Source organism: Hyperolius riggenbachi, chromosome 5 (assembly GCF_040937935.1).
Source record: "Hyperolius riggenbachi isolate aHypRig1 chromosome 5, aHypRig1.pri, whole genome shotgun sequence".
Classification (NCBI taxonomy): Eukaryota; Metazoa; Chordata; class Amphibia; order Anura; family Hyperoliidae; genus Hyperolius; species Hyperolius riggenbachi.
The window spans coordinates 276837667-276854548 of NC_090650.1; the positions used below are offsets into that span (position 1 = coordinate 276837667).

The 16882-nt window shown below is 38.0% G+C and overlaps 1 protein-coding gene across 3 annotated transcripts in view; it reads left to right on the forward strand.

The window, feature by feature from the left end:
- Positions 1-16882, forward strand: part of CDKAL1 (CDK5 regulatory subunit associated protein 1 like 1) — a 1042481-nt gene that overhangs the window by 560687 nt on the left and 464912 nt on the right. For all 3 annotated transcript variants that reach the window (XM_068236967.1, XM_068236968.1, XM_068236969.1), the window contains exon 9: positions 6323-6489. In XM_068236967.1, the coding sequence (XP_068093068.1) occupies positions 6323-6489 (167 nt within the window). The remainder of the gene's footprint in view (positions 1-6322; positions 6490-16882) is intronic.

Genomic DNA, 16882 nt, shown 5'->3' on the forward strand with positions numbered 1-16882 from the left:
TCTTTGCACTATATTGTCAAAATGCCACCTTTTGCTGAAAGGCCAGTGCTTATAAAGATGTTAAGTGCCACTTCACAATAATACCTTTACCGCATTTAAAATTTTTATAAGTACAACCATTGCATTTTAATGGGAAAATGTGCTATTTCTTAACCCTCTAATTGGTCTAATTTCTGTCACATGACATAAAGAGTATATGATAACGTTACTTATATTAGTGTGGAGAAACAATTACTACTGCGACGTAATAGGACTTTTTCTTTCTCCCCCACACTAACCAAATTGGTAGACCTGCTCATACTCTTTATAGAAGTTTCCAAAAAGCAAGAAGATTGTTGTGAACAGTGAGGCAATACACTATATCTGGGATTCAGGCACATAAGACAAGTTGTAGCTGGGTGTCGTTCAACGAGATGTTAGTTAAAGGACCCCTGATTATCGTATAGAAAATGCCATTGGGAACTTGCTTAATCTTAGCTACAGACTACTAAAAAGACCACTATCCTGAAAATCGTAAAATTAAAATAAATGTAAATGCATGCAAAGAAGTTCATTTCTTCCAGAGTAAAATGAGCTGTAAATTACTTTTCTCCTATGTTGCTGTCACTTACAGTATGTAGTAGAAATCTGACAGAACCGACATGTTTTGGACTAGCCCATCTCCTCATGGGGTATTCTCAGCAAAGTTTTATTGTTTATAAAGACATTTCCTGAAAAGGATTTATACATTGATGCTGCTCAACCTCCCTGCTCACTGCACAGTTTTTTGGCAGTTGGATTGAGCAACTGCCACACACTAAGTGCTTTTGAAACTAAGCAAAACCCTGAGAATCCCCCATGAGGAGATAGGCTAGTCCAAAATCTCTGTTCTGTCAAATTTCTTCTACTTACTGTAAGTGACAGCAACATAGGAGAACAATAATGTATGGCTCATTTTACCCTGGAAGCAATGTACGACTTATTTGTATATGTTTGTATATTTGAAATGTTACAATTTTTTGCGATAGTGGTCATTGAAGCAGCAGAACTTGGCGAGGTCATTCAGCACTGCACTATTACTATACTATACTGTACATGTTCCTCAACACATTTGTGGGTAATTGTAAGAAACTATTTCCTATGAAAAAGCAAGACTGGGCATTGTTTGGAGTGCCACTTTCTGTATTCAGCGTCGCTTTCTATATACTATATGACTTCAGTTCTGTTTAAAGGCTTTTAATGAAAGACCTCTTTTATCTATAAGAACTCTTGATGGTGGCAATAAAATTGCTTTTGATACAAAAGCATAAGGTCACGATCTTAAATGCTAAAGGCAATAAGCAAGCTTTTAGTTTTCTTCTACTTTTTTATAAAATCCTAGTGGTTATGGTTCACCATGAACCAACTGTATGCTTTGTAAAAGGAATCCAGTGTAGTTATCCTGATTCCTGTTGAGTGCAGACATGCACACTGGCAACAGGTGGGTTGTGCTGCTAGAGACTTAGTGTTTGGGTACAGGCTTGACATATACAGAATTTCTAAAGTCTGTAGCTTGATGGAATATCTATAAGTATTTCTATGCAAGATTTAAAAATAAAATATGTCTCACAGTTTTGGATTTTACATGCTTGGGTACAGTGGGGAAAGAACTGTTATCATGATAAATGAGATAGTTTACTGTATATCTAATCAGATGTTTTCAATCAGAAATGTGTTCCAGTTAGAGCTACAGATTATTCTTCGGTTCATCTATCGTAGTTACTTCCATCTTGTCTGTCAGCTGCTTGTATAATCGCAAGGGTAGGAACCTCCTCCTATTGTTGTTTTTTTGCTGTAATTTATCAAATGAACATGTACCAATTTTAGTGCTATCTCAAACCACACAATAACTATGTATTTGTACACGCACTTGTATTGTTGGATGTCATGATCACACAGGGTCTTGAACTTCCCATGCATATATGTTCCTTAATATTTGTTTTGCCCTATGTACAGAACCTTGAAGATGTTTAAAGCGGTATTGTCACCATAAAAGTCAAATTTCAACAGCAACTGGTCTGTATTAAGTGATTAGGATGCTAATCCTGCATTCAAAACTTGCAAAACGTCTTTGTTATGGTGTGTAGTTATTACATACTTTAGGAGCACTGGCCCTAGTGCCAAACAGTGCCAAAGAGTTGAATGCTGGGAGTTCTTTTTATCTATAATATATTCCTTCTCTTCCATTTTTTCCCTATCTAGCTGCTTATGAGAAACACCCTCTGATTACTTGTGTTTATAAGCAAGGCTGAGGTAACTCAATGATTGGATGTGTAAATAAACAAATAGACAGTGCAGTTGTTAGTATACACCTCAGTGGGGGTGTCTGAAGACTCTGGGAGGAGGGCAGCTAATGAATACACAATGAGCAAGAGAAGGGAGGGGGGAAAACCAGAGCCAGGGAGGATATGATGTCCGCATTAGCTAGGCAAAATGACCACTGCCTAGAATAGGATTTTCTGCTTTTCCTTTATAAAACTCACAGGAATCATTACATGGATATCATAATACATCTGTTATGTAAGTAGAAGTAGTATTTATCTACTTATATATGTGTTTTTTATTTCTAAGTTAGCATGGGTGTCGCTTGTTCTCTAAATAAAAAATCATGTTAAACTTTAAAGATAACCAAAGGCAAGAGTGATGTGGAGGGTGCCTTATTTATTCCCTTTTAGGCTGGCTGCACACATAGCTGTGCGTGGAAGGTCAAATTTTCTGACATGTATGTTTTTTTGTTTTTTTTGTTTTGTACGCGTTTTTTATGTGTTTGTGGGTTTTTTCCCACAAATGCGTTTTTGTAGCAATTTGTGTATGTTTTTACGTATTTGTGGTTCGCATATACAAATGCCTATGATTTTTGAATTGCGTTTTATGCAAATCAATAGGAAGACAACAGGAAGCGGAAATACATCAGAAAACATTTTTTTTATATAAAAATGCATGAAAAACGCATACAAAACGCATTACATTGCGTTACCATATACTTTCATTATGTGCATTTTTGAAAAATATGCAACAAAACCAGCGTTTTTAAAAAATGCATGTTTTAATACGCATATAAAAATGCATATGCATTTTTATATGCGTTTTTTTGGTGCTGCCCATTGACTACCATTAGTGGCAAAAACACTGCGTTTTCCGCAACACTACTGTTTCTGCTATGTGTGTTCCTAGCCTTTAACAATAGCTGTTGCCTGGCTGTCCTGCTGATCTTTCTGGCTTCAGTAGTGCATGAATCACTCAACACAACACAAAAACACAACACACACACACACGCACACACACACACACACACACACACAAAATATTATGCACAGGATCAGGAGGACAGTCATGCAACTTGCATTGTTAAAGAGACACTGAAGCGAAAAAAAAAAATATGATATAGTGAATTGGTTGTGTACTATGAATAATTACTAGAAGATTAGCAGCAAAGAAAATATTCTCATACTTTTATTTTCAGGTATATAGTGTTTTTTCTAACATTGCATCATTCTATAATATGTGCAGATTACACAACACTCAGCATTCAAAATGAGTCTTTCAGAGCAGTCTGTGAAGTAATGACCTCTCCTCTAAGGAGGAAAAGTAAATAGTCCAGGAACAGTTGAGATAATAAAAGTCAGATAACAGCCCTCTCCACGACTAACTTAGTCGGAGAGCTTAATGGCTTGTTTGCATAGAGATAACAACTGGAGTTTCTCAACTCTTCCTGTACTGGAAAAAATTACACTGATGTATCTGATCTTAATGGTTTATTTCTTAGCTGTGCTACACATACAAATCATAATATCATCATTTTTTTTTCGATTCAGTGTCTCTTTAAATAGGAAATAAATATGGCAGCCTCCATATTACTCTCACCTCAGATTATTACTTTTGACTCGATTACTTTCCATTCTGTTTATTTATTGATCAAAAGAGTGATTGGCCATTGGCCTTTTAGCTCTGAATTCCATAAAGCAGAAAAATGCAGGTAGGACTAGCTGTTCAATCAATTGCTGATCAGATTTCTACTGCAATTGGGACAGTGTTGTAAATCAGTCACTATCACTGGATTATTCCTGATCTGTGACTGATCATTGCCGAATCGGTCATTATCAATCCTTTTATGTCTAGCTTTAGGGTTGCAGTAGTAGTGCCCTTTTGAGGCAGTGTTCTTGAAGATTCCACCATTGTACAATATCTAGGTAACATTAGGGACTACCTAAAGTATATTTTCAAAGTATATTGTCTCAGTTTACCCTTTTACTATATAGAATTGGTAAGATTATGCAATTTAAGCACGTATCATTAATTGGCACCTTAACAGGACTGTACATAATCTTGTGATGTCCTTCCTGTGGAGGAGTTTCTGTCACTGCTGGCACTAAGCACCCATGGCAGAAGCAGCACAGACCATATTGGCCAAGTTCAGCTGAATAACCTAACAAAATATTACACATAATGATAATGACAACATTGCAAGTGTCACCGATCAGATAAAAGTAATGGCTCATATTACAGATCATGTTTCAAGTGATTTGTAATGTTTTTTTTCCTCTCTAACTGCGACAAAACAATTATTTGCCAACAAAAATATAAACGTCCATGATGGCGAGCAACACATATGAAAAAGAAGTAAGTTGTCAGAAGTAAATGAGGTATTACAATAAAGCAGCTGGTTTGCTTACATTGTTGTTTATGTGCTGTCATAAGGTATAGTCTCTGTGTAAGCAAACATTTAGCTGTAACAATGCTCATTTATCTTCTGAAATGACAGCTTTTTCCTTCACTCCTTTCCTTGATCAAACTTGCTGTTTCCATGGAAGTATGTGAGAGTCTGCATAGGTGAGTTATGGCTAATATTTATTTCAGGACACTCAATTCCAGATGACTTGGGCAAGGATAGGCTTTGCCCCGGTTCATTGCCATGGTAGCATGTGCAACCAGTGATGTTAATTAGCTGCTTCCAATGACGATGTGGGATTCAGCATGAGTTGTGCTAAAGTACACTTTGGGTATAGTCCACTCCAAAACTTGTAGACCTCCTATAAGGTGGCTTCACCAACACATGGAGCAGAACTAGAGAGCCACTCGATGTATTCTAGAAGATGACACGGCCTTTGGTCTATGCTAATGCTGCGCACACAATTCAATTTCCCATCCAATCGACAAGTAATCTGACAGAAAGTTGTATCGTGTATACATGTCCAAACTGCTCCCGTTCGATAAAGGGTCAATTTTTCAATGAAAATCAGCAAAAATGCTTTTATCCTTTAAAATACAAATATCTCAAAATAAAACTGGATGATTGAACAGAAACCCGAACACAGAAAATCTTAAACCCACGTTAGTGGAGATTTGTCTTTCTGTAGTTTGACTCGAATGACAGATGTTTCAAATATCAGCACTACAATCTAGGTGCTGATGACTCTTCAAGAGAGCTGTATGGATGCTCCACAAATGCTACTTCTTAGAGCTGTACTTAAAGAGAGACTGAAGCAAATAAAAAATATTTTTAACTGGTAGTTAGTTTCAGTAATATGAGGAGAGGCAAACCACTGCATCCCCGTGGCAAAAACGAGGGCTTTAGACCCCCTGAATTCCCGGGGGAAAATCCGGGGAGCGCTTCCTGAAAGAGGCAGAGCTTTCTGCTGTAGCTCTGCCTCTACTGAAGAAAATTGCCGCTGATTACCGCTTTTCCCCACCCCTCTCAGTCTTTCTTCACAGAGAGGGGCGGAGAGAGGAGATCCGCATGGAGATTGACTTTATTAGAGGCAGAGCTACAGTGCTAAGCTCTGCCTCCCTGGGCAGCAAAATCCATGACTTTGAAAGTCGTGGATGTTTGCCCCGGGATTTGGGGGGTATAAACACCTCGTTTTGCCACGAGGATGCAGCGGTTTAACTCTCCTCATACTCCTGCAGCTAACTGCCTGGTAAAAATAACAATTTTTATCTGCTTCAGAGTCTCTTTAAGCATAACTTTTTACACACCAACCGAGTTTCAGAAAGAAATGGGCTGCACTGAAGGCAGGTCTATCGCTGGATTTTCTTTGTCACAGCTAGCTTGTCCATATTCTAAGAACAATTCTTTCATTCTTGTATCTTTGTGGAAATATGATACAAGGACAAGACTGAAAAATAATTAGTAAAGGGTAGAATTGGGAATTTCAGACAACTCATATGATCAGATTAATATGTACTGTGAGGCTGCTGATGGGTCTACTAAAATGATGAATACATTTTATATGTGTGATATGGATTCAAAAGAAACAGCTGTACAATACATTTTAAAAAATATCAAATCTTCTTCTATTCACAGAGGGTGTTTGTGAGATTTGGCTGACTAGTGAAGACACTGGAGCCTATGGTAGAGACATTGGTACAGACCTACCAACACTGCTTTGGAAGCTTGTGGAAGTTATCCCTGAAGGTGCAATGCTGAGGCTTGGCATGACTAATCCTCCATATATTTTAGAACATCTAGAGGTAAGGACATGGTGAAGCATAAATTGCTTTTGTGGAATAAACATTGTGATTGTATAAATCTGGTGTTATCTCATTGCTTTGTTCTTCTGCTTGGTGTATGATGCAGAAGCTTATAATATGTACGTTCACATACAAAGTCCGTCCATGGGAAACCGTTCAATGTAATTCTTATTTATTTATTTTTTTTACCTGACTTCGTTTTTAGAATACTAAGAACTTCTAGCATGATATCCCAGAAACATTGGGCCAGATTTGTCAAAGCATTACCAACAATCTTTTTCTCCTTAAACAGTTATCACCGGCATAGGTAACTGTTCTGCATGATAATAAGAAACTTCTTAAATCCTACTTAATAACGGCAGTTTAGCATGCATTTCTAGAACTGCACTACAGTTACAAAAACTGCAAATCCATCGCTAAACTGCCCCAGATTAAGAAGCGTTTAATAGCACTTCTACAGATTGTGCAGGCAAGACTTGTGATGTGATTTGTGAAGTGCTCCTCTCCCCTGCTGAATTCCTTAGTCAGAGCCGCCTGCCGCCCATTGTCCTGTGAAGCTGTTCTGTGTTGAACCCTCCCAGTGCTGGGCATCCTGCATTACTCAGTGCTAGTCTCCTGCATTCCTCAGAGTCCCTAGTGTACTGTAGTTCTATATGGCTCCTGATCTACAAAGAAGTGCAGTACATGGGGCAGCTCTAAAGAATGCAGAATAGGAGAGAGGATCTATGCCCAGCACTGTAAAAGCGAAAAGCACTGATTAGCTTTACAGGACACTAGTGTTGCAGTTTTCAAAACGATGTGATAAGGCTGAGAGTTGTACCATGGAAATGCCTTGTCAGTTAACCTAAAATAATATACCGTAAATATTGTTTATGCTATTATAACTTCTATTTTCTGTATGCATACAGCAGATGTATTGGTTACCTTAGCAACGGCAATTTCCCTCATACATTGGACACTGCACTGTCTGAGAAACCTTCCTAATTCCTCCTATTTTAGAACAGTTTAAGAAGGAAACTGCACTATCTAGAGATTTCATAAGATGGCTGAGACAGTTCTACATAGATTTCTAAAAACCTACCAATATTTTGTCTGACACTCTTGATAAATGTCCCCAATTAACTGTTCACAGGATAACTGAAGTGACATGATGATATGAATGTGAACATACATTACCATTTCTACCTATTTATTATTTATTGTAAGCACCAACATATTACACAGTGCTGCACAATAGATAAATGGGTTAACATACGGGGTAGGACATACAGGAAACACACAACAAAACAAGATCATGCAAATGATTTGATAACAGTACAGTGTCATAGGTCAACATAAAGACCGTTCTAGTCCCCAAGAGGGCTGATTGACAGTAAGATTGCATAATCCAACTGGAAACACTAGGGAGGAGGGCCCTGCCAGAGGCTTACAATCTAAAGGGTGGGGGTGGAGACAATAATACATTCTGTTAGACACCCTCTCAACAGATGCACCTATTAACGTATATTAACACACTTTCCTGTGATCACTTTTTATAAATTTATTTTATTACACGGGTTGAAAAACTAGTGCTACTACAGCTCACTATCAGGAACTGTGTAGCAGAGGGTGGGTCTTATTGCTTTGCTCCCTGTAAATTATTCCTCCTTTCTGAGTGATAGCCTGCACTGGGTTTTAGTCTAGAGCAGGGGTAGGGAACCTATGGCTCTTTTGATGGCTACATCTGGCTCACATACAAATCAGTTGATTCACTAAGCTACACTGTTCAAGCAGCGCAGCTTAGTGTAGCAGAGCAAGTAACATTTACAGAGTAGGCACGCTACTGCTGTAGCATGCACTACTAACTTACTCACGCTACCTCAAAAACGAACGCACCTTCAACAAGCAATTGTGCAGCTGTTCAATGTATTAATTTATTGGATTAAAATGTAACGCCCCCCGTGAACAGATTGAAGCAGAAACAAGAAGTACATTTAAAAAGGGTGCCGGTTAAAGTTGGGTGCCAGAAATAGCCAATAGTGGAATATTGGTAAAATTACCTAATATTTTACTTTTGGGCAGTGGTAATTCCGATATCGAATACATTTTACTGATATTTTAATTTATTTCAAACGAACCATATTCTCACAGGAGCCCTGTCTACCCCCCCCCCCCCCCAACCCAAACATAACTTTACCACCATTGCTGCTATACACAAGAAATATCAGGCCCTGCAGCAGTATTGGCTAATAATGGAAATTTAAGTGCTTCTGGCGCCCAATAAGATAGTGTCATGCACCACCAGCACCCCTATTTCCGTTAATAGCCGGGATTAACATGGGGGCACAAATTTCCTGATTCAGAAACGGGACACATACTTCATGTAATGCTTGGTGGTGGTCTTCAAATAATAAAACCCTTATTTGGATTAGTCTCTAAAATGATGCCATAATTACATTCTGTTTTTAAAGGTAGTGTTGTACATTTTTTTTTTCCAGACAATCAATATCTTGTTGTTGTTTTTATTATTACTTCTTGGAAAGTAGCAACATTCAGCTTTCTGAGGTCCTATCACACACACTTGTTATTGGTTCACATCAATTATGTTTTCTATCAGAAATGCTGAAATATCACTGGTAGTCCTGCATATTGAGGGTTCATACATGTGTACCATGTGCTGTGTGTTTTAATGCAATGCAGAAAACAGAATTAGAATTGGCAATCCTTATTAATCAACGGGCTTCTTCACGTTATTCGTTTTCGTGTTTGTGTTAATTTTTTTTTTTTTTTCTTACTATTAAAGCATTGTATGCCTGCTTCATTTTTCTGGACGACATGCACATTTTCCTATGCACTGAAATGTGTGCAGCCGTGAAGCCTGCATGTAATAAAGGCTCCAGTTAAAAAGGGCGCCAGATAATATATGGAAGTTATCGTTTAGTAAAATAGGCACCAGAATATGGCGTAAAATGTAAAATATCGTTTATAATACTGATATTCAACTATTCTCCATTGTAACCTCAATTTTTACGGTTAGTAAAATTGGCACCAGTAAAGGTGATAAAATAATACTTACCAATATTTTACTACAACCTAACCTCTCCCTACTCTCACACAGAACCCACCCCTGGTCATGCCTGCACTTAAACTCCCCCCTGGTGGTGCCTAACCTTACTCCTCCCCTTGGGGTGCCTAACCTTAACCCTCCCCTGGTGGTGTCTTACATTAACCCCCTGGTGGTGCCTAACCTTAACTTCCCCCCCTGGTGGACACCTATCCTTAATCCCCTTAAATCTTAATTTAGCAGCATGGTGGCGTAGTGGTTATGCCTCTAGTCTTGCAGCGCTGTGTCCCTGGTTCGTATCCCAGCCGGGGCACCATCTGCAAGGAGTTTGTATGTTCTCGTCGTGTCTGTGTGGGTTTCCTCCGGGTACTCCGGTTTCCTCCCACATCCCAAAAACATACAGATAAGTTGATTGGCTCACCCCTAAATTGACCCTAGACTACAGTACTTACACTACATAATACATACATAGACGTATGCTAATAGTAGGGATTAGATTGTGAGCTCCTTTGAGGGTCAGTTAGAGACAAGACAGTATGTATACTGTACAGCGCTGCGTAATATGTCGGCACTATATAAATACTAAATAATAATAATAATAATAATGCTGGGTCCCTGGTTCGAATCCCAGCCAGGTCAGCATCTGCAAGGTGTTTGTATGTTCTCCCTGTGTCTGTGTGGGTTTCCTCCGGGCATTCCAGTTTCCGCCCACATCCCAAAAAACATACAGATAAGTTAATTGGCTTCCCCCTAAATTGGCTCTAGACTATGATGCATACATCACACCATACATACATAGACACATGGCTATGGTAGGGACTAGAGTGTGAGCCACCCTGAGGGACAGTTAGTGACAAGACAATATACTCTGTACAGCGCTGTGTAATATGTTGGCGCTATATAAATACTTAAATAAATAATACCTTTTTTTGTGTAATATAAATTCACATATGATTGTTTATAGTCTTATGTAACATAGAATAAAAAAAATTGAAGTCAGAACATAAAAAATAAACTTTTTAAATATGTTTAGGTATTTTTTTTTTTAAAACGATTATTGTAACATAGGCAATAATTATGAAGGCTGCTTGTTGTGGTTCAAAAAGTTGAAATATAAACTTTTTTTTTCTGAGAAAGCATAGTGAACCGTTTTAGAAACCATTTTAAAAATGATTATTTGGCAAATACTGGGTTATTGTAATTGATAAAGTTGGTATGAAAATGAAAGTTAAAGATAACACACAATATAGTTGTATATTTATGCAGCACCTGTTCACTAACTCTAAAGTTTTTATATTTATGCGGCACCCTTTTTATATACTTGGTGCCAATAGAGAAGAGATTTGCATTGATGTGAATGGGGCCCCCTTTTTAATAGGCATCATTATTACGTTTTACCACCGTGGACACATTCTAAGCACACACAGCATGTGTGGCAAGACCCAGAATATTGTGTCATAAATGTCCAGTTATGAAACAGGTAACCTAATTTTATGTTTTGTTCATGAAAAACTAGATTATATACAAATGTTGTAATTAGACATGTGTAATTAGATAATTTTCCAAAATTGAGTTGCTATTAACATCAATGACTCTACATGAATAGTATGGCAGGAACAAGGTCACTTGGAGCAGTTCAGTAATTAACCTAGCGACTGGAAAGTCTATGGAAGCTATTTTCCAACAATTGTGCTTGACCTTCTAGAGGTTAATGTGTAGCACACAGAGCACAGTTGTAGGTTTTTCCCTTCAGGAACATCCTATCCTGAAAGGTCACCATGGAAAGAGGGAAAGTAATATAGGGACACAGTCATGTGAAACTGTCACACCTAAACACAGCAGTGTTTCTCTTGGACCATAAACAGTTTCCACTAAATGAAGTCTCTCCCACCCTGTGTTCATGAAATATGCCACATCCTGACAGCATAGCAGAAACTGATAGTATATACATTTAACACCATCACTACCATAAGGGGGACTATGACATAACAAACACCTTTTAAGTAAATGTCACTATGTAGTATACAAGTAGTCATTTTCCTTTCCGGGCATGATATATTTTATTGTATGAGGACATGAAGAACTGATTTTTTTGTATCAAAAAGATATTCTAAATTCCTATTCCTCTATGAGTTTTTAGTAAGAAATGTTACAGCATAACCGAGTTAGAAACATGCAGCAGCCAGAGTTCAATCCAGTGCAAAAGCGTTTTTTTTCTGGCTGCATACATTTGGGGAGATTGAATGTCATCAGTGAAATGGATTGCAGATTGTCAACATGATAGTAACTATAAAGATCTACTTGGGTAGTATTGTCTGTATAGTGATAATGAACAGTGGCGTAGCTAAGGAGCTGTGGGCCCTGATGCAGGTTTTACATTGGGGCCCCCAAAGTACTCTATACATAAGTGGATACGGCACCACAAAACCTGCCAAGGCCTACTACAGTGTCAAAGGTGCAAGAAGGGGATGGAGAAGTGTGTTAAAGATTACAACTATTCTAAGCATCTATAGAAGTGATTATTACCAGCACAGGACCAATAGAGAGCTAATAATGCAATTGAGGGAGGGCCTCTTGGGGCCCCTCTGGCCCAAGGCCCCGATGTGGTCGCAACCTCTGCACCCCTATTGCTACGCCCCTGATAATGAAAGGAAAGTGATGGTGGTGTTTACATTATTTAATTGTATTTAACATTGCTGGTGCTTGAGTTGGAAGCTGCATATTTTATTGTGCTAGTGTTAAAATGTCCTGTATTTTAGAAATTTTAAAAACAAGGGATGACTATGACATATTCCACAGCCATATTTTTCATTCCATTCTTGTTTAAGAGCGCAGGAAAATAAGCCAAGAATGAGAGTTCTATATGTATCAAGATCGAACTGTGGGGTCAAATTGATGACTAGCTGAAAAGAGGAACTGCATTTTGAAGGAAGGAAAGTCTGAGGCTAGGTACACAGGGGGACGTTATTGTCCTGCGTTATACAGTCATTTTAATGCAGGTTACTGCAATGTTAACACTATGCGGCGTTCACAGTGCGATGTCAGTCACATTCTAAATGATGCATTTATTGTAACGCACTGCTGCAGTGTGTTACCTCTAAACGCAGATGTTAACCGATACAGGGAAGCATACTTTGTATTGCCTGTATGCTCCACTGTATCTACTGTATGTGACGGTAACACAGCGTTAATGTGCGTTGCAACTTTTTTGGTGCGTTGCGTTGTAATTTTGCATTGCGACTTAAACATCGCAACGCAATGTCCCACCGTGAACCTAGCCTCAAGAAAATGCTGTTAACTAAGGATGCTTTTGCAATTAAGTGTTCATTTATTTTATCAATTAAAAATGCAAACTGAATGAATGGAAATTTAAGGCTGGGTTCACACTATAGCATAAACGCAGCACATGCAGGATGTGAGCATTCACACATGCCGCTGCATTTGTGTTGACACGTGTCTGCTCACCTCTCCGCCGGTACGGCTGCCGCTTTTGTCATTGCCCGCACCGTCCCCACTCACCTGTCCGCCTGGAGAGCTTGCCTGGAGAGCATGGGACTTCCCGTTGGTTTGAAAAAAAAAAAAAGGTGAATCCAACCTAGCAATGTGGAGTATTCTCATTGGTCCACATGAACCAATGAGAATTTTCTCTGTTGTAGGAGGATTCCAATTGTGTGGGGTTTTTTTTATTATTATTTATTTGTAAACCAACATGAAGCCCTATACTTCCTGGTTGGCGGGACAAGCAGGGACACCAAATTTCTACGAGTAAGGTAGCATTTTTCTTGCGGCGGGCTGCCTAGTGGTAACTGACACTGTCCATTTCCATAGGCATGCATTGCGTCTCATTTGAGTTTGCGGTCCTAGTGATAACATAACGTTAATTATGTTTTTTGGTTTTTTTTTTTCTTTTTAGTTTAACTGCGTTCTGTTAAAAGCTGGGTTTCCCCTTTAGTGTGAGGGGCCCAAAATCAAATTTGTATTTGGTGTGACCACCCTTTGCCTTTAAAACAGCATCTGTTGTTCTAGGTACACATGAGCACAATTTTTGAAGGAACTTGGCAAGTAGATCATCCCAAACGTTGGGAACTATCCACAGAACTTCTGTGAATATGAATTGCCTCAAATCCTCCTCTCCATGTAATCCCAGACTCGCTTGATGCTGAAATCAAATCTCTGTATGCGCCATATCCTCACTTCCAGGACTCTTTGGCCCTTATTCAGTTCACTTTTTATCTTAAGTTTTCTTCTGGAAGATAAGGTTTCATCTTCAGTTTAAAATAACTTATTCTGCACCTAAAAAAAGTACCAAAAAGTAGGTGAAAAAGTACTGTCAAAATTATTCTGAATATTTTCTTGCTTGCTGGTGGCCTAAAATGGGTTCTGTTGATTAGGTGTAAAAATATTACCTAGGAGAAAACTTAGGAGAAACCGTGAATTGAATAAGATGATTTTAATTACTATGGCCTCAATTCACTAAGATCATGCTGGAGATAATAAGGCAAGAGAAAACTTACCTCCACATAAGAGAGAGTTATCTTATCTCTTCATTCCTTAAGTTACCTCCTCTGTAGTTATTTTACCTCCTCTGTAGTTAATTTACCTCCTCTGTAGTTATTTTCACATGCAGTTAATAAACAGCCTGTCTTTAACTCTGGAGTTATTTTAAGGATTAAAGAGTTAACTTAAAGACAGAAGAGATAACTTTAGGTTTGCCTGAGGTAAAATGTTTCCTGAATACTACATGCCTTATCACCATGGTAACAACTCTAGAAGAGTTATTAAAGACAGGAGATAAGCTTAGTGAATTGAGGCCATTGGCTTTATGTCTGGAGTCATTGGCCTCAATTCACTTAACTTATCTCCTGTCTTTAATAACTCTTCTAGAGTTGTTACCATGGTGATAAGGCATGTAGTAATCAGGAAACATTTTACCTCAGGCAAGCCTAAAGTTAACTCTTCTGTCTTTAAATTAACTCTCCAATCCTTAAAATAACTCCAGAGTTAAGACAAGCTGTTTATTAGCTGCATGTGAAAATAACTACAGAGGAGGTAAATAAACTACAGAGGAGGTAAATAAACTACAGAGGAGGTAAATTAACTACAGAGGAGGTAAATTAACTACAGAGGAGGTAAATTAACTACAGGAGAGGTAACTTAAGGAATGAAGAGGTAAGATAACTCTCTCACGTGTGGAGGTAAGTTTTCTCTTGCCTTATTATCTCTAGCATGATCTTAGTGAATTGAGGCCATAGTCCCGTTGTAGAATGCATTTGAGGATTGAACAGCACATCCTAAAACTCTAGTCTGCTTTAAAATCTTTGCCTAGGAGAGACCTTGCTGAGGTAATATCTTTTACCGTGTGTCTTGTTGCTGTGCTCAGTCTTGCTATAGTGTAGGACCTGTTACTTAAAACTGTCTTTCACAACCTTAATTTAGTAACAGAGTTTGGCTTTTTCTTATCCATTTCTAAGCATTTTTCAGCTAATGACTGTGTTTCCATGTACGCAAGAAAATAATGAACATTAGCACCTATTTGGTATTAACCACTTAAGCCCGAAGGGTTGTTTATTTTTTTGCATCTGAGCAACTTTCACCTCCCATTCATTTGCCAATAACTTTATCACTACTCATCGCAATGAATTGGTCTATATCTTTTTTCTGCCACCAATTAAGCTTTCTTTGGGGGATACATTTTGCTAAGAATTATTTTATTCTAAATCCATTTTAACAGGAATATTAAAAAAGAAATGGAAAAAAAATCATTATTTCTCAGTTTTTGGCCATTATAGTTTAAAATTAATTACTACTACTGTAATTAAAACCCATGTATTTTATTTGCCTATTTGTCCTGCTTATTACACCATTTAAATTATGTCCCTTCACAATGTATGGCGCCAATATTTTATTTGGAAATAAAGGTGCATTTTTTCAACTTGCGTCCATCACTATTTACAAGCCCATAATCTAAAAAATTATATTAATGTACTCCTTTGACATGCTTATTTAAAAAGTTCAGAGCCTTAGGTAACTATTTATGTTGTTTGTTTTTTAATTGTTATTTTTTTATTCAAAAAGGTTATTTGGGTAATCTGTTAAGAGGCTGTCGGTTTTTCTGCGGGGAGCTTCGATCAGTGAATGGGATCTATAATCCCATTCATTGATCGCTGGGTTAACGTCCGGCGGCGGGAGCGCACGCGGCCGGTGAGAATGCGCGCAGCCCAACTGGACGAGAATGTTCGTCCAGTTAGTCTTAAGTGGTTAATGGTTAACCATACACCTGGACTGTAATCCTTCAAAATCCCCAATGTTGCGCAATTGTACCTATACGGATTTGTGTAATTATGATGCCAAAAGCACACCAAATATTGATATGATTTATTATTTTCTTCTGTTACCAAAGTTTCTATTTTTTAAATTGGTAAAGATCAAATTTGGTTTGTAAGGGTATTAATTATTCCTAGAGATCCAAAGAGAGCTCACCTGAATGTGAGTGATAGAAATACTCAAATTCCCACATCCCAGTTAACATATTTTTAGTATTTATGGATTGGCTTTAAGATGTAATTTGTACTTAAAAAAAAATGAGCATTTCCATAAGCTGCAGAGTGACAGTTTTCCTTTTGACCAATAACAAGCCTTTCTTTGAGACGCTGGGCAGTGAGAGAGCCTCTGTCCAGATTATCATCTCATCATCATTTACAGAGATGATTATGCCTTGAGGAAAAATCCTTCACACTTTCATAAAAATCTGTAATGAAAGGTGACTTCATAATTTCACACCACACCCGGGGACTGACTTTGGCTGCCATCCATCAATTATGGTGTCATTGCTCTTGCTTACACCGATCTTTGGAAATGCTCCCAAATATAACAGTTTATGAATATGTCTTTTTACCACTTCACTGGGTTTACGGCACCAGCAGTTTTGGAGATTAAAAACTGCTTTAGCTGAAGTAAACGTTTTGCTCACATTATTATTACTTTGATCATTTTCATTATTTTTCTTTGGCGCAAACGCAGAGCCAGATAAGCATTATATTGAATTTTTTTCTATCAGGGTTTCTTTTTACCATTGTTCTTTTTGTAGACAGTTTACACAAGCTAAAATAAGCTCTCATCACTTTGTCCCTAATTTATTAACATTGCAGGAATCCATGACTGGGAGATGTATTTAGTAAACAGGCCCCAAATGATCCACTATGTCACGTCGGGATTCCTTGACCATGCCCCTGAAGGTGCATGCAGTGATTGCTGGCCAATTGCTTGTGATGCTTTAAAAAACATTTTTTACACAATGTGGTTGGAGATATATATATATATATATATATATATATATATATATATATATAG